Source organism: Oxyura jamaicensis, chromosome 1, assembly GCF_011077185.1.
Source record: "Oxyura jamaicensis isolate SHBP4307 breed ruddy duck chromosome 1, BPBGC_Ojam_1.0, whole genome shotgun sequence".
In the NCBI taxonomy this organism is placed as follows: domain Eukaryota; kingdom Metazoa; phylum Chordata; class Aves; order Anseriformes; family Anatidae; genus Oxyura; species Oxyura jamaicensis.
Window position 1 is genome coordinate 149,907,867 of NC_048893.1, and position 24,034 is coordinate 149,931,900.

The following is a 24,034-nucleotide window of genomic DNA, read 5'->3' on the forward strand; positions in this document are numbered from 1 at the left end:
TTTTGGACCTCTGGTGTCTTCCAGTTGGCGTACCTACCTTACTTTTCAGCAAACATAGCCAAACTGGAAGTTATACTCGGAAGAAAAAAGTAAGGAACAAAAATCAATTACACGTTTGCATGCAACCTTTCTATAGAGCCAACACCATGGCCAACAGCTGTGAGTGCTGTTGGTATTAACTTCGATCTTGTGGCCTGATTTTCAGGCACTGACCACCTGTAACTGCAGCTGAAGCCAGCTCTTGTCTGAGAGCTCAGGACAGAATCAAACTAAAGGTACAGAAATTTACTCTTAAAAAGCAGAATAACTTTGAAGGGAGGAGGATATTCTCCACACTTTATCTTCTCATAGCAGAACACAGAGAAACGTGCTTGAAAAGATTGATGACAACTTTTATATTTCCCTTTCATGTTGAAGACAGTAATACCAAGTTGGTTTTTTTTGTTGTTGTTTTTTGTTTTTTTTTTTTTGAGGTGGAAGCAGTGCCTATCCTTCCTGTACCTCCCTTCAGGCATCTGTTTTGCCTGAAAAAGTTTCACGTGAACAGCTAATTGGGCTGGCAACGAGAACTAGATCTGAGGACATGTAATCTAGGATTATCTATTCAATGTTTTACTGGCTTTTTGAAGTGTAGGAATTTTTGGACGTTCAGCAATGAAATATTCTCTCAAAAAAAAGTTTGCTTACATGCCCTTCCTTTCACAGTATTGCATTTGCAAAGCTTGATGGAAAGGCCTACACTGAGGGCTTCTGTTTTTCAAGTCTCCCACACAAAGTCTCTCCACTCTCTCCATACACTTTACGGGTGTTTTTGACACAAAATATAATTTACAGACCCATATGAATCTATGGGGACCTCTTCCTTTTAATGCCAAAAGTTGGTCAGAACTTCTCCTTGGTGAAGAAGAAATGATACCAGAGTTACATCACTTTTAACCAGCCCAAAGAGCAGGAACGTTGGGGAGGGGGACTGGAAGTAGGTCATCCTTTTCTGCTGTTTTGTTATATACAGAGACACGGAAATCTCAAGGATTTTGCACTCATAAAAACAGGTCATTTGCATACGGTGGGAGGAAGGGGATTGCTTAAGTACAAGGGGGTTGAGTTTTGACCCCTGGAAGATAATTAAAAAAAAAAAAAAAACAAAGACGACAATAAAAACATCCCACAGCCTAAGACCTTTTTCCAGTTTTAGCTAATGGGTAGGCTGAACCTATATTAAAAGAAGTTCCAAGAGTAGCAAGAAAGGAGGACCAGGCAGATAGATAGTCCCAATTATTTTATCTCTTTCTCAGAAATGAGGAAGGAGTAGCACCAGTATCTGTTTCTATTTTTGCACAGAGCTCATGAGCAAACAGTAGAGTGATACAACTTACACTTTCTACCATCCTACAAGGTACAGAATAAGCAGCAATAAAGTCACTCAAAGTTTGGCCCATTTGCTAATGCAGAAAAGAATGCTGAGAAAAATTCCTGAAACTGTGAGAAACACAATACCTGCTCACTTTGCACTTGTATCATATTTTGAAGGTTTTTTTCATAATTGTGGCTGCCAGGAGCTAAAGTTTTGGAAGGAGTAGTTTCAGACCCTCAGTCATGCAAAAAGCTTTGACTTCTCCACTGAAAAGCAAACCCACAGATGTGCTTAGGCATACATGTTTAACATCTTCTGCCCACAGCCATACTTGCTGCTCCTAAAATATTTTGCTGAAATGGTGTCACTTTCTTCTGTGTATACTGCACCAATCTGGCTAAAACCAGCACACTTACAAATGGGAACATGGGTTTTCCAACATGAATAAACATCTCAATTTGCATTTATTAAAAGTTTTTTTAGCTCTGTCAGATGGGCCTAAAAATTTGATGCCTTTTAGAGGAGACTGAGAAATATGAGTATTGTTCCATTTGACTATTCATAACTTGAAGACAAAAGGCTTTAGAATCACAGAAATCTGCTCCAAAACACTTTATCATCAAAGAACATGGCAGATTTCACAAGATTTGATTTTAAAACCAATTGGACTCTCAATGCACCGTTTTCAATGAGTTGGACTGTGATGCATACCCAAAGACTGCTAATTTTATTCTGTTCACTGTAGATACTTGACTGGCATTCTGAAGGGCGCAAAACCATGACAAGTTGCTACATAGATAAGCATTTCAACTTCATGACAATTCAGTTTACAAACACCCATCTAGAGAACTTTCCTCCTGCTTCTAGAAATTCTGAGACTGCACATGCAATTCTAGTCAGGTCACGAACAGCAGCAGAGAGCAAATGGAAAAGCATGTGTGTGCACACAAAACAATCAGAAAAACATGTTATGAACAGGTAAAAAATCTTTTTTATGTGCATTTTCACAATCATTTCAACTTCAACACAGGGATGATATTTTGCCAGTTGCCATAAGCCATTTGATACAGTACTACACATCTGAGATCAGCGTATCTTACTGCTTACCCCCCATTTCACAGAAGGGAAAATTGAGCCTATGAAGGCATGGAAGTTACCATGGTGACATAAAATGCATGTAACAAAGGATGAAATTTGAACTCAGGTCTCCAGTTTCCTATTCAACAAGCCTCAAGAACTTTGGAAAAATATACATTCTAGTACCCTTTCATAACAGTAACGGTGTTCAACAACCTCACGTTAATCACCTAAGTGTGGCATGTTAAAATTACTAGCAGCTAGATAGTATAAAACATCAGTGTTCTTTTTATCAAAACTAATTCAAACTAATTCTTCTGATCACACACACAAGCAGTAGTAACTGTTTGCTTACTTGGCAAGTACAAACCTAGATTAATATCAGTGTGCGCTGACTGTACAGAGAAACTTTAGATGGGATTACTTTGATTCTTTCCTTGCACTCAGTGCATGTGTGAGAAGTTGGTGTCTTTAAGAGTGATAAACTGGTGAAAACTTTGATGATTTCAAGTTACCACTGTAAGGACCTGCCAGAGGAATAAAAAGTCATCTGTGTAGTGTTATGTTTATTAGATCAAGGGCAAAAGAGCACCACAGAAATATATAAAATGTTCAGAAAGCAGAGGTAACCACTGATGTAATATGTGAAGGGGAAAAAAACACCGAAAACTTTCATCTCCTTTCATCTCTTTTGAAGCTGTTCAAGCAGAAACTAATTCTATTGCACCATCATATATTTACCTTTGATACAACAGCCCTTTTCCCTGCAACATGAATTCATTAGCCAAAGAATCACAGAGCTGAGATATAGAGAATTGGTTTAAAACCATGCCTTTTTAGAAATGCCTCAACAATCTTTAGTCACCCTGACGCCCACATCCTTACCGGAACATCAAAAGTTTCTTGTGTGTCATCCAGCATCTGAATCTTGATGGAGACAAGTTTTCCTGGAGGTGTCATAGGTGGTTTCTGTCCATGCTCCAAGGTACTGATCCCGGCGTTCTCCTGAGCTCCCAACCGGGATCCTGCTGTTGGTCTCTGCTCTGTTTCACCCATGTTTAGAGAAACACGTTTCTTATAGCTGAAAAGGACATAAAGGCAAAGAAGACTGTGTCACTAATAAGTAGGAGTTGTTGCACATAATATACTTACAACTTGTAAACTACCACATCACGATCCTTAACACAAAGTAATACTATTACGAACATATATGTATATATTTTATATCATATGAAGGCAGGAAAACCAGTCAAACTTTATAATTTTTAAAATGCAAAGACTAATCACCTGCTAGAGTAAGGAAGATAGACCAGTTGCAGTATTGCACAGTGAAAAAAGAGTAATATTCCATTCCTTTTGAAAAACAAAACACGACCACTTTGGAAACAGACCATGACACAACCCAAATTTTGCTAATATTGCTAATTTTATGTACTTACAAATTAGGCTGTTAGCAGTCAAACCCACGACTCCCAGAGATGGGTGGAAGATGAGAAAAGCAGGTGAGGCAACTCACCATCTGCCAGCCATCATTCCCTCCTGGCCTTGTCAGCACTTTCTCCTTTGCTCCTTCCAACCTTCCCTGGCCCTTTGGCAGCTGCCACTGTGCTGAAGGCTCTGTGAAGAAGGAGAGCTGAAGGGGTATAAGATGACCCCAATTACACGGCCTCAATATTTGGTTTCCTTTGGGGACCAGATCTGCTGTAGAATGTGGAGCCTGACACAGCCCCACTGGTGGGTCAAGGACTGTGAGAACAGACCACAGTAGTGCAAAAAAAAACAGAATAACATCACTGGTAGGGAAAAGCAAGGCTACTCAGCACAGGCAAAACTGGCTTCCCATGGAGCCCTGTAAGGAGCACAGGAACCGCAAGGCATGCTCCTTCCCCACCATGTTAAGGAAGGCTCCACCTGCACCAGCTCGCCAGCACAGCTCACTGAACAGGGATGTCTTCTTGGTATCCATGGAAAGAAACCTCAGAAACTGGCTTGCTGATTTTGTTTCCATGCGGCTTTTGCACTGCCTTACACAGCGTTTCTTGCTAAATAAATATTCTATCCTAAAAAAGAGAGCAGAGCTACAACAGTGATTCAGTGTGATTTTTCATTAACTGGCACAGCTTTGAACATTCTTTTTTAATTCAAGGATCATTAGTTTTACTTGTCAAGTGTTACACATCATACTAGAATTTTATTCCCCCTTTTTTTTCCACATCTGCTATTCTAGCTGGATTTCTGATGAAACCTGCTGCTACTGTCTATTTGTCTTTCTTGGTAACTGCATTTCCATTCCCCGTGACTTTTATATGCTGATCAATGACCGTTACAAAAACATGTAGCAAACAGAAAGAATGGAAATGTAACTTTCCAGCTGAACAGAGCTGTAAGAACAGTACTGCCAATCACAGCCCAGCTTTTACTCTGAGGTTAAAATTATTGAGAAGCCTATGGGAAAAACAGAGAGCACAATACAGCCTATGTACTAGTGAAATGTCTCACCAGTTCTACCGTATACTATAAAGACCATTGCCATGTAATAAGATACTATAAGGAGGGAATAAAAACAATCCTGTCTTTGGCGGGCTATATTATTTACAGCACATCACTCTTCCATTTCCTGACCAATCTGTTCCCACAGACCTTTAATGCAGCAAGTTGCTTGGAGTGATTTTTTTAAAAACAGGACTTTGATTAAAAGAAAAAAGCATTAGCTGAGAGGGCAGGGAATGAAAAGTTAGGGACCACACACCTCTACAGCTCAACTCAATAGGCACAAGCGAAGGAGAACAAAAACCAGCAGGAAACCTAGAAGCCTCCCCAGAGGACAACAGTCAGTACAGCTAAACGTGGCAAACCGGCGAGTTTTGCAATGGAACGGCACTATCCTACTCATCAGGGTTGAAGAGATGCTAGTGACACCCAGCCAAGCACAAGACAAACGCACTTCATAAATTTTCATCAATTGCCATTGTGATCTAAAACGTAAATGGAATCGATTCAATTGATTTTATTCGTTAAAATTAATTAAATTAAAACCTTTTATGAGACAAGAAGTGTCAACAAGAAAACTGCAGTTGGAGGCAGGAATTCCAGGAAGAACAGGGAGAGAGAGCTTTATAGCAACACTCCAGGCCTCCTTACAAATAAACCTAATTTTCCTGGCATTTAAGTACTTTTAAACACTGGAAATGCCAGTAGACACAAATATACAGGTCCATAGCCTTGCTAATTCAAAAGCTGTTTTAAGAGCTCTCCTAAAGCCACCATATGCCACGGCTAGCACCAGTACCAAAAGAAAGGAACTCCACAATTGCTTTATTATTACAGCAGTTTTGGGCTAGGTACAGACATTTAAAATGGACAAAGAGGAAAGCTGTTCTATTTATCATATCCAAAACGTAGGAATCAATCCAGCGCAGTTCCAGAGATACCATTAAATATTCAACATAAGGAATTATTATGGATTTCAAACCTTTCTGTGAATGTTCTTCTAACTAGATGATCAAGTGGCCCACAAACACATTCAGACAGGCCAATAAACTTGGTGAAATAAGGAAAAAAGACCCGAAGTTAGGAGCCCAAAGAAACATGGAGGAAAAGTACAAGCCAAACCACTCCACATACACAGCTGAGAGTTTATTATTATTAACAGCTGGTAATATAGAAACTGTTGTAATATATATTGAACCATTCAGTTACATATGCACATTTCACATTGGAAGCAAAGACCTAAGAAGTATTGGCCACGATGATCACTTGTATCTGCTACTTGCAAATTAAAAGCAGACCTTTCCTTTTTTCTCTCTCTTAACATCAGCATGCCATGTTGGACATAACTTTTTGTACGTATGATGCTAGTCTCGCTCACTATGGTGCTGTTGTAACATGGGCACAATGTATTTATGACGTCTTCACATAAAAGCAGCCTTAAAAATTACAATTACCTACTACAAAATAATGCAGCACATCAGTCAAACTGCGTACCTTTCCACAAATCATTTCGATCTAGATGACCAAGAAGGTCACAGAATGTAACAGAACAGTGGTAAGCAAACATTAAGCAAACCTGAGGGGGGATTAAGATACCTAATGTCTGTCACAATGAGGAGAAGTCTTAAGTTTGGATGGAGGATGGAGAATTTTAAATACACTCTCACTCTCCTTGGACTCTTCACTGAGCCAATGTACCTTGCTAATCCAAAAGAAAATAATTCAGTGTTCTGTTCTTTGCTGGGCTGGCAAATTAAATCCGCTCTCAGTGTGCTGGCAAACCTAAGGCCAGGGTGAGCTAAGCCCAGCCAGTGTTTCTTGCAGGTGCTGGCAGGCCAGCAGATTGACTCAAGCCATCTCACATAACTCTACCTAAAACACCTGGAGGGCACCAACTACAAAAAGGTACAAATGCCATCAGAAAAATTAGTAAACGTGTTTTTGTCCAAACCACAGGTTAACAATCCAGTTACACAGATGAAAATTTTAAGTTCCGTGCACACTCACGCAGTAGCTGGACGAAGGCCAAGATGGGGCTCAGCTTAATGTCATTGCAGTTCTCGGTGTTCAAAACTGTGCCTGAACAGGTGCATTTTATAGCATTTGAAAGGCTCAGGCCAAATAATGTTTCCATGTATTTTTCTTTGGCAGGAAGAAAAACCAATTAAACTGAATTAGCAGTAGTCTAAAGGGACCTGGGAGTAGAAGCAACACCTTTTTTGTCTAGGTGGGGAGAACAAAAGGTTACAACAAATTATGAAATACTGAAGAAATGAAAGAAGAAATAAACCAATGTTTGAAACACAAGCAGAACTCCCGCTGGAATACAGGCTAACCTAATCTGTTAATTACTCTGCATTTCTGTGAGACAAGGAGGTTGGACACTTGATGCAAAAAGCTCCTGAAGCCTGAAGGCTCCTGTTGCTGGGGGAGCGTGTCACCATGTGGGGAGGCCTTTCCCACTTCTGTTTTGTTTAAGCACACTTTCAAAGCACACGACAGAAGGAAGCACACTGTGTATTATTCCCCTTTTAAAGGTGGGGAAAGCAGCCCAGGTCGGAGGGCATGACTGGCCTTAAAGGCTACTGAGCAGAGCAGCGGCCAGGCCGGAGCTGCAGTCCAGGCCTCTCAGAAGCCAGCCCACCGTCTCCCAGATCACTCGGTAATGAGACGACTGAAATAAATTAATGTAGTCAATATAATACCAGATGAGACCACTCAAACTGTCTCAAAGACTTATAAACTGTTAGTAAGAACTAAGAAGGCACCAGTGGACTAGAAAAGAACAAATTTGAAACAGGCCTTCCAAGGCATGATGGATGTGGAGCAGCAAAGAAAAAAAGGGGCGATCCAGGCAGCCTACCGGCAAGGGCTCATAGTGCTCAGCTTCCTGTAAAATTTTTGGAAAGCCTCAGCTGCAGAGAGGATTATATGGAAACACTCCTGTAAAGTATTCTTCCTCGGTTCCAAGCACCTTCATCTTGCAGAAAAACACAGAATTTGACCCCCAAAAAATCATACTAAGTAAGTTATGAGGAAAGACAGGATGATATATATATATACAGGTTGAATGTGGAGGACTCTGTGAGAGAAGCTGAGGCTAATCTGTGAGACTGAAGATGCCACTGCTCTCAAAGGCCTGCCCAGCCCTGCACCAGACATTAACGCCTCCACAGCAGAGGTGGCAGGACATGTCTGCACCTCAGCCCCTCTGCTGCTGAGGCCAATTTATCAACCAAGACAATTTTTCATACAATGCACTGCTTCTTCGTATTCCTCTTCTCTCCCCTTGGACAACAGTAAAGTAGGCATAAATGTATGGCAAAAAGTATGTCATGGATCTGCACTGTCTTCAGTAAGGGAAAATTCTATACCCTCAGGAAAAATTGTCAAGAAAAGCTACATTATCATTAATGTACCAGAATGACCATAAACATCAAATAGGAAAGAAAGTTTCTTGGATCCATATTTTAAAAGGGATAATAATAAAATAACAAGCAAAGTGGAACAGGAAGACAGAAATTGAATTTAGTCTGAAAAGATGAGGAATGGATGCAGGGCCAATATGTCTCAAATTTTTGTATTTTGTGAAATGTTATCCCAATTGATCTTCACAATTCCATGGCAGACAAACTAAGCAAATATAGTGCGAGTTCATCTGTACCAGGGGTACCGCTGATGTAAGGTGACACCCGAGTCAAAAACTGTGGATTGAAAACTGGCTGAACATCTGGACCCAGAGGGTAGTGGTCAGCAGCACAAAGTCTAGTTGGAGGCTAGTAATGAGTTGTGTATCCCAAGGGTCAAAACCAGGCCCAATCCTGTTGAATATCTTCACTAAGGAACTGGACGATGGAATAGAGTGCACCCTCAGTAAACTTGCGGATGCCACAAAACGGGGGTGAGTGGCGGGCTCACCAGAGGGCCATGCAGCCATCCAGAGGGAACTCAACAGGCTGGAGAGGTGGGCTGACAACAATCTCATCCAGTTCAACAAGGAGAAGGGCAGAGTCCCACACGTGGGTAAGAACAACCCCAGGCCCCAGCACATGCTGGGGACTACCCTTTACTCAACATTCATGAGGCCATACCTGTAGTACTGTGTCCAGTTCTGGGCACCCCACAGTGCAAAAGAGACATGGACATACTGTAAAGAGTCCAACAGAGGGACACAAAGATGATTCAGAGACTTGAGCACCTTCCCTATGAGGAAAGGCTGAGAAACCTTGGGACTTTTTAGCCTAGTGAAGAGGAGGCTCGGGTGGGAATCTCATACATGTTTATAAATACCTGAAGTGAGGATGAAAGAGGACACAGACAGGATCTTTATGGTGCTGCCCAGTGCAAGGACCAAAGGCAATAGGCACAAACTGTAACACAAGATGCTCCCTCTGAGCACCAGGCAGCGCTTCTGTGCTGTGTGAATGACGAAGCACAGTTGAGGTTGTGGAGTCTCCTCACTGGAGATCTTCAAAATCTGCCTGGACATGGTCCTGGGTGACCTGCTGTGGGTGGCCCTGATGGAGCAGGGTTTGGACCAGATGGCCTCCAGAGGTGCCTTCCAGCCTCAACCATTCTGTCATTTTCTAACAGCCACAATGCTAATGGCCAGCCATCACAGAAATAAATGGCAAATTTTCAAGTCATGCCAACTGAAACAACTGAATTGGCTATGTTCAAGGCAAACAATAATAATCAAAATTTGGTTCTTGAGTGAGAGTCACCAGTCCTCAAGTGGGACATCTGTGTTGGAATGCCTGGACATGACAGATTTATTCTTTTTAAAATACAGAACACGTTTGGTAGGAAGCAGAAGTCTGCAACAGAGAAGAGAGGATTTTTTCAAAAGCTTTAAAGTCACCATCATATTATGAGTCTTTGGCAGTTTCTCATGGGAGAATATCAAAAGATTTCTTGGAAAATCTTATCTTTAAAGTCCAATTTTCTTAAGGAACTACTGAAAACTACAAACAGCTGCCTCATTAAAAAAATGTTCATACTTCACATTATTCTGCACAGAACATCATACACACCTGAAATTACACAAAGACCCTCACAAAGAAAAATATACATTAGAAATCTGACTTAAATCCAGAAATTTTTCATTAGGCTAAGAGACCAGCATTTTTGTGGAAGCAAAGAAATGTGATACCAAAAGCTTGTAATAGAAAAGTATTTCAAGCTTGAAGGGCAGTAGTACAGGCACAGGTGCAGGGTAAGCTTAGTTGCTCAGCTTCTAAATGAAATGTAAACAGAAGGTGGTTTCTGGATTCCTGTTCTGACTGCTGTCTGCTCCTGCTCACATCCACAGTGCTCAGACAGAGAAAGAAATATTACTAAAAAGCAGGTTCTCCTGTTTCATTGGATTATCTTCTGGGATTTAAAAAGAAAAAGAAAAAAATAACATTCTAAATGATGATTGTTTCATGAAGTCAGAAGCAGGGAGGTTCCAGGTGATGTATGGTACAGAAGATCAGCATTACAGACTCATGTTTAGTCCCCTGTACAGGCAGTGAAGAATAGGATGACAGGATGGAGATGGAGCTTCCAAACCGTGTTTAGTTTTTAAACATGGATTTTTATTTATTTTTTATTTCTGCCCCTAAAGACGTAGAAAAATCCACCTCTTAATACCTGCCTGTCCAAGAAACCACCATGGCTGTCTACTTTTTGCAGGCCTCAGAACTGGATACTCTAGCATTCTGCAGACTTGCTAAAATTTGCAGCAATAAGCAAAGCCTTCAAATAAGGCAGAGTATCTGTAAGAGAATAAAAATCATCACTTGTCATGAAAATAAAGACAGCCCACAAAGTTACCCATCTTGGTCAGACTCTGAAATCTCTAAACCTCACTGTTTTGCTTGATAATACCAAATTAGCTAGAATATGAAGCCAATGTCAAATTCCCAGACCCCAACACAATGGCATAGAGCTGCTGGCAGACCATTAGCTACTGCGTTACTACTCCCAAATTTGGCATTGCTTTTGTATTCTAGCTAACTTGTGTACCAGTAAGTGGACTGGATAGCACTACAAATTAGAGCACTTAGTCTGTCCATCTACATGACTATACCATAGAAACTGGGTCAAGGAACACAGAAACTTTACAAAAGGGATAAATGGCTTTACAAAAGCTCAAACTCCTCAGCACACCAGTAATGTAGCCTGAAAACCAGAATAATGAATGTATATGTATGTACAGGACAGCACGCAGCATTAAAAACACCTCTTGCAAGCCCGTCTGTACAGCATTCAGAGTACCCACGTTCATTACTACTCCTACCTATAGAGCCATTCAGCTTCCAGCTCAAGCTCATTTATCTTCATTACATTCAGGTCCTCAAGCTGTTTGCAATTCTGTGGTGCTAGCAGCTGTCCCAGATTCCAGATCTTTTGCCAGATGTCAGCAAAGAGCAGTCCCATCCTGCACAAATCTGATGCACGCTATCTTTTTCCTCAACTACACACCTGTCAGTAGATCTATCAACAAGTGCAGTAATACATTTCTGTATGCTTTTGCAATTGTCTCTGAAAAATCTCATCCCTTAAGCATAAATACAGATTGCTCTGTGATTTAAGCCAGTCTCGTCTGCAAATAGTATTTAAAGGAACAACAAAAAAAGCTAGAATAATTTTTGATGACTGTCAACAACATTAACAAGGCAGTAAATATACTCTCTTCTTGTGCTCCACTTTCCAGACAACCTTGTATTAGAAAGTTCTTGCAGGCAAGGAACGTTTTTGTTTTTTTTCCCTTGCATCTCACACAAGCAAAGCCATATATACATATGCATATATATATGTGTGTATGTGAGCAATTACCGTAAGTGAAGCTCATCCTCCTAAAGGAACTCCTCAGAAAACTCTTCACCCAAGTTACTCTTGGGACTAGCTGCGACCATTCCCTAAGCACTAGGGACTTGCCTCCACTATTTATTCTTCATCATGTACCCTTGTACCATTGATCGATACTATTTACTTCAGTCAGGAAAGCTAATATCACATTCAAACCAAGACAGCCAATTCTAAAGTTTTTCTTCAGCTTTTACATCACCAACTCCAAGGCACTGTGCAAACAGGTAAGTCCGGCTATTCCTGGAAGGCAAATTAGCATCTCATCTGCTAAGCAATGGGAATGATCAGCTCCAACTGATAGTTAGTGACTCTCCCCCAACAACTGCGCCTTCCCTTTGAAACCAATGACTGAGTCTAAGCAAAACGGGGAGCTCCAGTCAAGCTCCTGGAGCCATGAATCCCTTAACAGCCCAGCAGCAGGTATTGCTACACAAACACTCGGTTTACTATTAGACAGGGTAAAATTTGAATGAAATATTGCCTTCTTGCTTTTCATTTATTGTATGATTGCTTAAATACTATGTAAGTGGTTCATGACTTACTTGTATGTGAAGATCAACACTATTTTTCTTTGAAAATACTTTCCTGATGCTTTACTGTCCCAAACAGACCACATCTTTTCTGCTTTACCCTATGGAGAGATGATACTTCTTTTTTACTACGAAATTCACAACCTGCTTTCGGAGATGTTTCAAACAATAGTTTGAATATTGTCCAAACCCCTCCTGCTTACATTTCGATTGCCTGCATAAGAAATGATGCTTAGGAGGAATTTGCAAGCCACTGATATCATCTACGTATATATGATTTCATTGAAGCCCCTTCTATTTTGCATAACTATTTTGTCAATTCTGCCACTAAAACCTATGAAAAAGTAAAACTTCAATATGCTTTAACAAACGACAAAATGCAATTTTAAAAAATCCATTAAAAATAGGAGTAAAGACTGCATGAAATACATGTAGAAATCACCCAGCTAGTTCTGTCCTGAGAACATAATGTGCTGTAGAAGTGACAAAGTACACATGATCACTTCATGAAGACCGAAACCATCTTGAAGTTGAGATACATAAGCATGCCACGTGGGTACAAAAGCTATGGTAAAAAGCTCGTTATGGACAGAGAGACTGTGGAAGCTTTATTCCCACATGGTACATGCTAGGAACATACAAAAGAGAGCTTAAGAAAACCTATATTTTGTGTTCCCAGCTAGAGGAGTTTCTTGATCAATGGGGGGTCACCACCAGAGCCCACAGTTTGTCAGCTGAAAATACAAGTGAAGTGGGTAAGAACTTAAAGCAGTCTGGTGGTTCAACAGTAATACAAATCCCTCCTGAAACCATTAAAAGCATTTTTCAAAACCCTTTCATGCCATCACTCTGCATAAATAAAGCTGTTGCACCAGCTGGAGTGCTCTGGGCTCACTCACCCATACAACACCTCATGTGAAAGCCAAGCCGAATGTGCTTATAGTAGAAGAAAGTAATCTGATTTCCTTCCAGATTTAACAGAATTCTGAAAGGGATCCAGCAACTCATACCCAGCCTCGAGTATAACGCAAACGTTTTTCCATGAAATAAAAACATGTCAAAAGAATAAATAACACACTACGGTAATACTACTGCTCAGCGGCTGGGGGAAAATCTCGTACAGTGCTGGTTTTGAGAAATAAGCGGCTTGGGGGGGTAGATTATTTTTCTGAACCAAATACGAATAGACAGTAGAGGTATTCTCAGTGGCTCCTCCAGAGAGCTGTCAGGAACTGAAACCCAACCTGGGCGTTCAGCAGCCCTCAGAGGAACTTCTCCCCCTTCCCTGAGCACACAGCCACCGAGCCGAAGATGCCGCAGTCAGCATGCAGACACCTCGTTCTTTCTCCTACTGAGAAACAGACTGGTTATGATCTGTTGCGTTGATGGTATACAGCACAAGGACAGAGCAGAAGCTTGGGAGCGGACCACCTTGCACAATGCACTACACAAAATCACCCCATGGCCCAGCAGCTCAAAACCGCAGAGGACAATGACGCCTATATTCAGCATCATGCACCCGGGGAAGATGCCTATCCAAACATGTTACGTTGAAGCCATAATGGTCTTGACTAGCTTCCTTTTTGCCCAGAGCTTGTGATCAGACTCCCACAAAATTATTATATATACACACTCTATGGTCTTCCACCAGGAAAAACATACTTATGGTCTCAATTGTGTGCTCAGTATACAAGCCGCTATAAAAACAGGAAAAAAAATCCTGCAGGTTTTAAATATTTAAACATTTGTTCTTGAAAGAGCCTTTTTGTGTTTGTAGAACTGCTCAATATAATTGAATATAGAATGGTTTTATTTTTTTAATAGTTCTTCTACCACAAGCCTTCATTATGCTTGACCAACAAAGCACCGCACATGGTAATGACACAGCTCCCAGTAAGAAATGCTCGTACCATCAGGAAAAATAAATTGCTTTATGTACTGCTGCTTGGAAAACAACTTAATAGACTCATTGGCATCCTGGTGGACATATAATGAACGGGCCAGGAGGCATGATTGTATAGTATCTAAATTGAAATATCCTATAGCGTTCAAAAATGATGTCTTTTTTTTTCCTTCAGAAATAATTGTAAAACTTATAACCAAACTTTTGAACTCGCTTAGGTTTCTGTCTCATTTCTCGTTGTTTCTAATAGTATGACCACTAAAAGAGCCAAGGAGAAACTCTACCTGTGCTGAGCGGCACTGTCTGTCCCTTTTGTCTGACAACAGCTCTCCTGATCGTTCAAGATACAATACCTCTCTGTCCCTAGATAACTGGTAACGCTGCATTTACTCCACAAACAGCTGTCAGAGGTACTACAAGACAGAGATACAGATCTACTGCTGCCACAGGTAACTCCTCATTTTATATCCAGCTAAAATGTAACTATTGTATAAGCTCCACAGGGAGAGACTAGGGTTGTTTTTCATAGAAGACAGACCAAAAATGCCATTAGGTGATGTTATGTCTGCAAAACAAACTCAGTTTCCCACCATAACTTACCTCACAATGAAAGATGGCATAAGTTATTCCAAAGCACAGCACTGTTACTGCAAATTTTAGGATCTGGATCTGGAGAAGGGTGCACCTGTTCAACCACACCATTGCACCTTTATCAGCAAACCTGTTTCAGTGCATCTTACATCCCTGTGGATTCTGTTACATTTCAAAACTAATTACTTACTTGCTTAGAAGTGTGAAGATTCTACATTATCTGTAGAATCTGTACTTTTTACCACTGAAGGGGCTAGTGCAAAGCATCAATTCTCTTGTTCTGGTCTCCTCCTTGCAGCCTTTGGAAGCAGAGAAAGCAGAAATACTGCCAGAGCTGCCCATCGGTCTGCACCATCCTCCTTAAAATATGGTCAGAAGCAGCAGCCAGAAACAGTCTTTGCAATCTGAATATAACGGAGAGCCTTAAGAGTCAGACTCTGTTCTATTTTTAATTAGGATATTACAATGTAGAAGGTGCCAACTAAAGATCAAGCAGAAAGATGGACATTGCACGAACACAGGTCTTCAAAGCGAATGCTGCCTGACAGATTTTGACGGATCCTCCCCCTAAGTAAAAGCCTTCCAATACCACCAAGGTGCAGCTACCAGCAAGCAGCGTGGCAGGACGCACTGGTGCACTACGTGAGCAGGAAGACTGGGTATTGGATTGCTCTTCCCTGTGAGAATATTACATACTCATATTCCTTTCTTGGCTCTTGCCTCTCAAGTAACTTTAGATTATGCTGAACACGGAAAGAAGCTTTTATGCCCGCATCTGATAGTAGCACAGAGCATACCCACAGTAGACAAAGACCTCTGAAGTGTGAATAACTAATATCTCCCGAGAGCATTCCCTTGCTGAGTATGCTTGAACTTCGCACGCTTCCCCGGTGACAACCAGACCATGCCCATCTCCACCGGAGAAGAGAGAAGCCCAGCCCATCTTTGCATTTTCGTGGGTGCCCCAACTGCTGCAGGTACAAGCTCCATGGGGAAACCTGGTCACTCATCCTCCCCACACCAGATCCGAGTGGGCAAAGGAGCTGACTGGGATGAGGGCCTGAAAAAAAAAAACATGCTCCTGGAGAAAGGACTAAGGCCATTTGCTTCCAGGGGTGGGAACTGAGGTGAACACTCCTGTGTCCTCCTGGTACAGTGGGGAGCCATGGGAGAGCACAGCCACCTACCATGGATGTGAATCTCCTTGCTCAAAGGAGAGACAGCAGTCCTGGGTGAGGTCATAACGTTTACAACTGTAATGGGAGCCTTCACTTTTAAACAGCAGGGATTTTCACTTTTTCTTTAAGTAAGAGAAAATTGCATGCCTTAAAGGAAGAGTTAAGAATTAGGAATTGTTTGGTTTGAAACATGCCATCAGACCGAAAGTCCCTTTTCTTGCACATCCTAAGCTGCACAGGTTTCCCCTTCCTGACCTCGCCAAAAACCACTCAGCCTCATTCACAGTACAGGATAGCACCATCAATTAAGGTAATCAGTATTTATTCTTCCCTCCCTGCTCCATCATTAAGGTTTATTAACTACTCGCACTCTGCTCTTAAGACAGAATTTAACAAGTGAGTTTCTGCGCTCTCTGTATAGCAGGCTGTTTTACTCTCTCAGTAAGTACTTAACTTTAACTTCATGATACCCTTGTGAGAGGGGAAGGAATGACATTAGCCATACCTCATATATGGGGAATTACAGACAGAAAACCCAGGTCCTCCAGATACGGAGATACTGACCCAGAGGGAGTCTGAAGTCTAAATCTGTTTATTGATCTAGGTCGGACAAACCGAAATCCAAAGTAAATCCACCAATTCTGTATTCCCAAACTGAGACTCTGAGGCTGAAATCATTCTTCCAGTATTTCACATTCTGCAGCTTTCCTTAGATATTATTACAGATCTTTTAACTACAGGCTGCATTCAGGAGCATGAGGCTTTCTGAAAATTAGCTCACAAATCTCAGGTTTTATCAAGAGTTTAACCACTTTCTGGGTGTTTAATTCACTTCCTAACAACACAGGGACCTCTGTCAATAATTGAATCCAGTTCCGTAGAAGCTTTAGCAACCCTCCTCTTCCAAACTGCAAAAGGTGAAGAATTAGACTTTTCTCACAGATGGCGTAACACACACAACAGTGCATCGCTGTAGGAGAATTATCATAACCAAAAAACAAGACAGAGATCGTGAGAGGGGAAAAATGCAACTAAAGAATTAAAGATTGTGTCAGAAATCACAAAAAGGGAGAATTATAGCTTTTAACTACGGACTTTTGCTTTGAAACATTAATCGTGGTCTTTAAACAGTATTTAATCTATAATTATATTAGTATTATAAAGTATTAAGATGCCTTGACTTCTTGAGTGAACATTACTGAAAGCAGATGACATGACTGACACTACCTTGAGAGTCCAGAAAACAGTATCCTCAACTTTCATACTTCCTGGATATGCATACTCTGATTTCTACATAGGCTACAAGTAAACAAATAAGACCTTTTTTAAAACCTTTAAATAGCAGCTTAGGATGCTTTTGGCACTGGCTTTGCCTCAACCTCTCTACTCTTGTGGATGCCCACAGCAACCTGAGCCTAATCCCCCAGTGTGCAGGGAGTGGTGTCTGGCAGCAAGGAAGTGGTTGGAAGGGCTGGAGGGAACACAAGTGGATGTTATATTGTATATTGATGTTATATACTTGTATTTTAAACACAAGTGTTGAATAGATGGGAGTGGAAAGAGGTGATCACCCACTGTGCACTGATACGGCTTAGTGGAGGACTTAGTGTTAGGTCAGAGGTTGGACTACATGATCTTGGAGGTCTCTTCCAACCTAGATGATTCTGTGATTCTGTCTTATATTATGCAGGTTGCTTTATTTAATGCAAACTCATGCATACAGTATTTCCAGGTGTTTAACTCATTACAGCAGAAGAAGGGAGGTCCACTTAAAAAATGTGAAAATGCCAAACAGGTGTGGCAAATTTTCCCCTCTAGCATCAGACAGGATGAGAATGTCAAAGGGTCACTAACATGGCCTGGCTCTGTAACTTGGGCTGGCCTGGGCTGGGCTGGGGAGCCCTGTGTTTGATGGAAATCTCCACGTGCATCCTTTGAAATGATGTCAAACTCCCCTCTGCTCCAAATGGAGAGGAGCAGTCCTTCAGAACAATAAGAACAACAACAACACAGCCACCCTGAGCCTCCAGCCCCAAACCTTGTGCTGTGAGGAAGAGTCCAGACCAGGTCCCTGCCTCTGTGGAAGGCTGAGGAGGTAGCTGAGGGGGCTGCTTTCCTCCTGCTCTCCAGCTGCCCAAGTCAGGCCCCTAAATACCGCAGAATACCACACAGAGGTGCAGGAAAGCACAGACACACCTTGCAGCTACTGACCACAAGCGGGCAGGGAACAGAATGACCTCAGCAAAACATTAAACATTCAGCTACCAGGCTGTAGCTGACCCTCTGCCCCTACATACAGACATTCTCCTGGAAGAGTTTTAACATCCTCCCAATAGAAAGTTGTCTTTGACACCTTTTAGTGCCCAGTATTGGAGAAGAATCACTATCCAGTCCTATCTCACCTAAACCACCTTCTTCTTACATGCACAGATTTTGTCCAACAGAGTATATGGGAAAAGAAGTCACAGCCCTGATCAGTTCAGAAACATGGGAAAATTCAAAAGTATTTGCAACCTATACATAATAGGCCAAAAGGCAAAGGAAATAGCAATGCTCTGCAGCCATTCACCAACATACTTACACCCTGACATCACATCAGCCCTAAACAGAGACATTTAGTCCCCACAGAGAAAGGTTAGGGCACCATGACCACAAAAGCAGCAGCAAGAAGAATAAAAAAGCCCAGCACTAGTGGCAACACAAGCAAATCAATAAACTTACCGCAGCTCCTCTTGGTTGAAGTCAAAGCCTTGCTCAGGAAAAAGCAAAAACCGACACCTCGTTTGCCATACAACCTGCTGAGAGCCCACGCAGGACTTCCCCACGCTGTAATTCAACCCACAACGCTTTCCCCCCTGCCTCAAAGCCTGTCACGGAAAGATACAAGTTGCTAAGCCTGCTGTGGGGCTATTTACTTGCTTCCCAACATAAGAAGGCACGCAGCAAACCCCAGGAATTGCACGCCGCAGACGGGCCCTGTAACACGGTATGTCCCCTCCTAGCTCTTGGCCCTGAGTTCAACAGGAAGCAATGCAGGAAATCCACGGCATCGGTGTGATTCCAGTCCATGCCCTTCCTGTCTGGGGAGAGAGATCTGAACGCATCTGGGCCTCCTGCTAACAGAAACAGTCAACACCTCTGTGGAAGAGGGGAGAAAAAAATAATAATCAGCTCCCCAACCCAAAGACAAAAATAGTCCAGTGGGCACACCTCAGAAGAGACCACTCTACATGCCAGCCTGCACTCTGCCTTCATTTTTCCGCCACCAACAAACAGCCAGACCAAACGCTGGTGGAGGGGGTGGTTTAGAGCTGGCTCTGCCATAGTTACCACCCTGGTCCTTCAGCTGGTGGCAGGACCCCAGCTGCAGGAGAGCCACCGTGCGCCACAGCGGCCACCTGGACAGCACCGGCACCGAAGGCACAGCCTTGCCTACTCTGCGCCTCTCCCCTGCCGACACAGCACAAATCTAAGCTGATCCATTTCGAGGGCGTCCCCAGGGCGGTCCCTGAACAGCCGAGACCCCAGTGCCATCTTGCAGTGAGCTACAGCCGGCCAGAGCCCACACCGCCCACACCGCCCAGCGCCAGAGGCAGCCACAGGAGGCGGCGGCCTTGGCGCGTGATGGCGGCGGCCGCTCCCCGCTGCGGCTGGTACCACAGTGAGCTCTCCTCGTCCAAACGCGACGTCAGACAAATTTGCTTGACCTGCGAGTCAGTGAATCCGTAACAAAAATACACAAACAAAAAAGGAAATTCCAATTAGTGAGAGAGCTGGGGGAGGGAGAGGAGGGAAGAGAATATTCTTTCCTGTATCTATTTTTAGGCTATGTGAGGCTGCCTGAAACCATGGCAATGAACCTGCTATAAATCCCCTCAGCAGCTCCATGTTTTGTTCCTTATAGACAAGTATAAATGAGCGCGTACTACGGATTAAATAGTCTAAATCAGGAGCGAACAAACTAGCTGGGAACACATTCGTCAGTTATGGAAATGTGCCGGTTGAGTGGGGTAGGAGTAGCTGATCAAAGAGACCAAGCGCTCAGTCTAAAATGTAGGAACAAATCATGTACAGCCCTAATAAACACCACTGGAGGTCACCGGCCTCTGGAGCACAACCTCTCCACCACCACCATCCACTTCTGGGTGTATTTGGGCACCAGCGGTTGCGCCCTCAGCACCCACGTTTGTTCAGAGGAAGCTTTTCTACCTGCTGTACAGCTGCAGGCAACAGAATTGCCATCAAAGAAAGAAAAGATGTCAGAATGCACTGCTTCTTCACCAAGGGTAAGGGAACACTCCCTCAGTGCCCCCAAGATTATGAGTAGAAACTTGGGTGTGTATCCTGATTGGTTTGAAAGGGGAAAATGCCACCTCCACACCGACCCCACCCCATGACTTAAGTAAGGGTTATCCCCTGCTATTCAAAGTTGTGTGAAGAATGAGAGCAACCAACTGGTAAAAATGTGGCTCAAAGATGTTTGATCCACCTGTATGTACTTTTTTAGCGCTTCTCATTAAAAGAAGAGAAAGGAGAGAAAGAAATCAACCTTTTTTTTATGTGCACTCCCTTGGCTTTGGAAAATAAAAAACAGAACAGTGGAAAAAAAAAATATATATATATAGCCATTTAAAGTGAGACTAAAATCCATCCACTGAAAATGTAGAATTTCAACATCAACAATTTTGGAGAAAATTGTTGATGTTGAGAATTTTAGAGAAACGCTTCAAAGCTAATAACCTCCACTCACGCCCTTAACATCAGCTGCTGAAATAAGCCAATTCCATATTCCGACACGGTTGAAGGTATCACATTCATCCTATTTTTAATCCTTTGCCACATACACCAAATTGGCTGCCAGTCTCTGCTGCTTTGGAGGACTGAAACATCCTGTAAAGCTCAGCTCTGCTTTCACAACAGATTTGCTTGGCATGTGGAGGAGGAAGACGGAAAACATACCTATCTCAAGACAGTTAATTAGATACCCACTCTTTAAAGAGCGGCATCCCAAGTATATTTTGATTCTACACGCTGTGAAGTTTTTTTTACATTTGGAAATATCAGGAAGAAGTGGGAAGGATCATCTGTAAGTCCATCAAACTGCTACTCAGCAACACTAATGGAAAAAAAATAAAAATAAAAAATAACGGCAAGAACACTAAAAACAGCAGAAAACAAGATTTTATTCCATGCACGGGCCGCAGAGGACCGGTAGCCTCTTTTGCTCAGCCAAGTTGCAGCACGCACATCACCCAAGCAGTATCAGCTTCCCAGCATTGCTAAGCAACACCGCTCCACATTACCTCAATTGATTCAAGGGAGGGAAGTTGATTCAGAAGCCATTGAAAAAGGGAAAAGCTAGATAAAAACGGTTGCGCAAATCTCACACACACGAGCCAGGATCCTGCATGGGCAGAGCAAAAAGCAATTAGAGGAAAACAGGGAGGGGAGGAGGCACAAACTGAAGCAGAATAAAAAATATCTACACACAAAGAAAGAAGGGGGAAAAAGAAACAGGTAAGAGAGGGAGAAACAGTACTGCTGTATCACGTCAGATATCCTTGGACTAGAACAATGAATCACGTCTTCCTTTCCAGGGTGAAAACAAGAAAAGCAACAGAATTCCCTTAGAGACATGAGCATAAGTCTGATTCACATCCAGAATAGATATGGCACATGATTGAGGATTTTCATTACAAATATTGAAGTTCAATTGCAAGAATGAGGATGAAACTGAATTTCAAACTGCTTCAAAACCAAAAAGGACATTAACTCTTCTGAACAATAAACAGGTATCTCCCCTCACTCTGATCCTAAATTTTATGGGTCCTACACATTTGAATAGTTGCATTAAAATCTTGTTTGTTATGAACATAATCCAAAACAGAAAAGTCTGTATTAAAATACTAAATAAATCCATTATCTATGTAAAATTGTTGAAAAGCTCATCATCTGTGTACGTTTATTCTAATTGAAATTGAGAATTGCGATCGGTGATAAGGACTGGAAGCATCTACATTCAGCTACACCTTCCATGAAAAATAATTCAAGCAATAAAAGCTGATATTTATCTATCTATAAATATTGCCAAGGCTTCTGGACCCACTTAAGCCAACATACATCAGGACTGAGGCAGAAAGGTGCTTCCACATGGTTGTATATTCCTGCTTTCCAGCAGCTCCTTGTTTCAAGCTCCCGTTTCACGCCTAGGAAGCACCTGGGGCGGTGAGGAGGGAGAAGGAAGGTCTGCCCAACCTGGTCGAAGTGATGATGGAGGCAAATTGGCCACCACTGTCATGGAATTCAGGAAAATGCCATGTACATGCAGGAGCAAGAAGGCTGTACAGGAGTAAGACAATGTCTAAAATACAGCATCTTTAGATTAGGCTTTAGAACCAGCAGCAGGCTACCAGAATTAGATGCTATTCGACCAGGAATTTGAATGGAACTTGAACAACACTGAACTACTGACCATGTTGCTTAGCTTGTCTCTAAGATGCCCTTAATAGGAGAGAGATAAAAAGGTGAGGATGTGCTGCCAAATTCAATGAAAGGACTCCAGGGAATTACAGGCTAATAGTTACGGATTTACACCAATACTAAGAAAATTGACAGAAACTATGAGAACAGAATTAGCAGGTATGCAAACATATACGTGATACATTGATGAAGTGCCATCGTGGCTGGTATAAACAAAGCCATACCTCACAAAATTCCCATGACGTATACGGGTAAGTGTGGTATGTATGATATAGTGTGCTTGGATCTCTAACAAACATTTGACAATGTCTCTCACCACAAGCTTTTAAAGAAATTGAACTGTCATGGTTCAGTTTGGAAGATGGAAGGCCCTTCTCCAAATTAGCAGCTGGTTAGATGAAAAGAAACAGAGCACGAATAAGTGGCCAGTTTTCACAATGGACTTGGTTTTGCATTTGTGCTGCTCAATATATTCATTATTTGCATGGAAAATATAGCAAGCAGCAAGATGATAGTTTGTTGGTGATTACAGAATCAGGAGAATTAACTGTGAAGAGCTGCAGATAGATTCATCATGTATTTATACACGTACAACACAAAGTAATAGCCATGCAGTGAGTGGAAACCCTGGAGGCACCACAGATTAATTAAGGTGAGGAACGACTCACTCGTAGACCACAAAGCTCAGTGCTGGCTGGGGAGCCAAGGGAGCATCAGGAGCAAGCAGGTCAGGGACACCCAGCACTGCAGGGAACACCACTGAGAGATGGCAGTCATCAAACCATGAATGGTATTACAAAGAAAACAAATAGGAAACCATGTCTCCGGGTACGTGAATTAGGCAGTATAAAATGAAGTTTACCAGGCAACTTGTTTTTAAACAAGAGGAGAAGGAGGTACTTTTCCCCCACTACAATTATTTGCAGAACTCATTGTCACAGCATGTTGTGAAGGCAGAAATTTAAAACAGATTAGTGCATGATTGATGAATTTAGAAAGGAAAGTCTGTCAAGAGCTCTTAAACAAAGGTGCAGACATGACTTTCGTGCTCTAAGTCCTTGAACTGGAGCCTGCCAAAAGCTGGGAGGGATTGCTGTCTTTACTAAGACTTTTCCCCCCGAGCATTACTACTGGCTGCTGGTAGAGGTAGAACGCTGAGCTAAACCAGATCTTTAGCTGGAATCATCAGGGTAAAATCTTATGCTACAGGTCCAGGAGTCTTCAGCAGATTGTGCAGCCCTGGAAAGTCAATTTTTTCATGCTCGTCTCCCCAGGTTGTGAGGAATCATCTATAAGCAGCACCTGCTGAAGCCAGAAGCCAGACAAAGGTTTGCTTTCCATTGGAGAGCTGCACTGATTGCACATATTCCTGTTACACGAACACTGCTAGGCTACACGTGTTTCCAGACTGGATTTGGTGTGGCTAACCCAAAATTTCACCTAAAACGAACAAGAAAATTAACTAACTTCTGTTTCATGTCCTGGCACCAAAAGCCTCATTAGAGCCAAGTTACACAAGCTCTCCCGTCCCCCGCTTCAATTGGCCCAGTTCAATTATGGTGCTGCGCCAGCAAAT

The 24,034-nt window shown here is 42.2% G+C and overlaps 1 protein-coding gene across 5 annotated transcripts in view; it reads right to left on the reverse strand.

The window, feature by feature from the left end:
- Window positions 1–24,034, reverse strand: part of FARP1 (FERM, ARH/RhoGEF and pleckstrin domain protein 1) — a 207,888-nt gene that overhangs the window by 162,857 nt on the left and 20,997 nt on the right. For all 5 annotated transcript variants that reach the window (XM_035319022.1, XM_035319011.1, XM_035319002.1 and 2 more), the window contains exon 2: window positions 3,317–3,512. In XM_035319022.1, coding sequence (XP_035174913.1) covers window positions 3,317–3,487 — 171 coding nt within the window. In that variant the 5' untranslated portion in view covers window positions 3,488–3,512. The remainder of the gene's footprint in view (window positions 1–3,316; window positions 3,513–24,034) is intronic.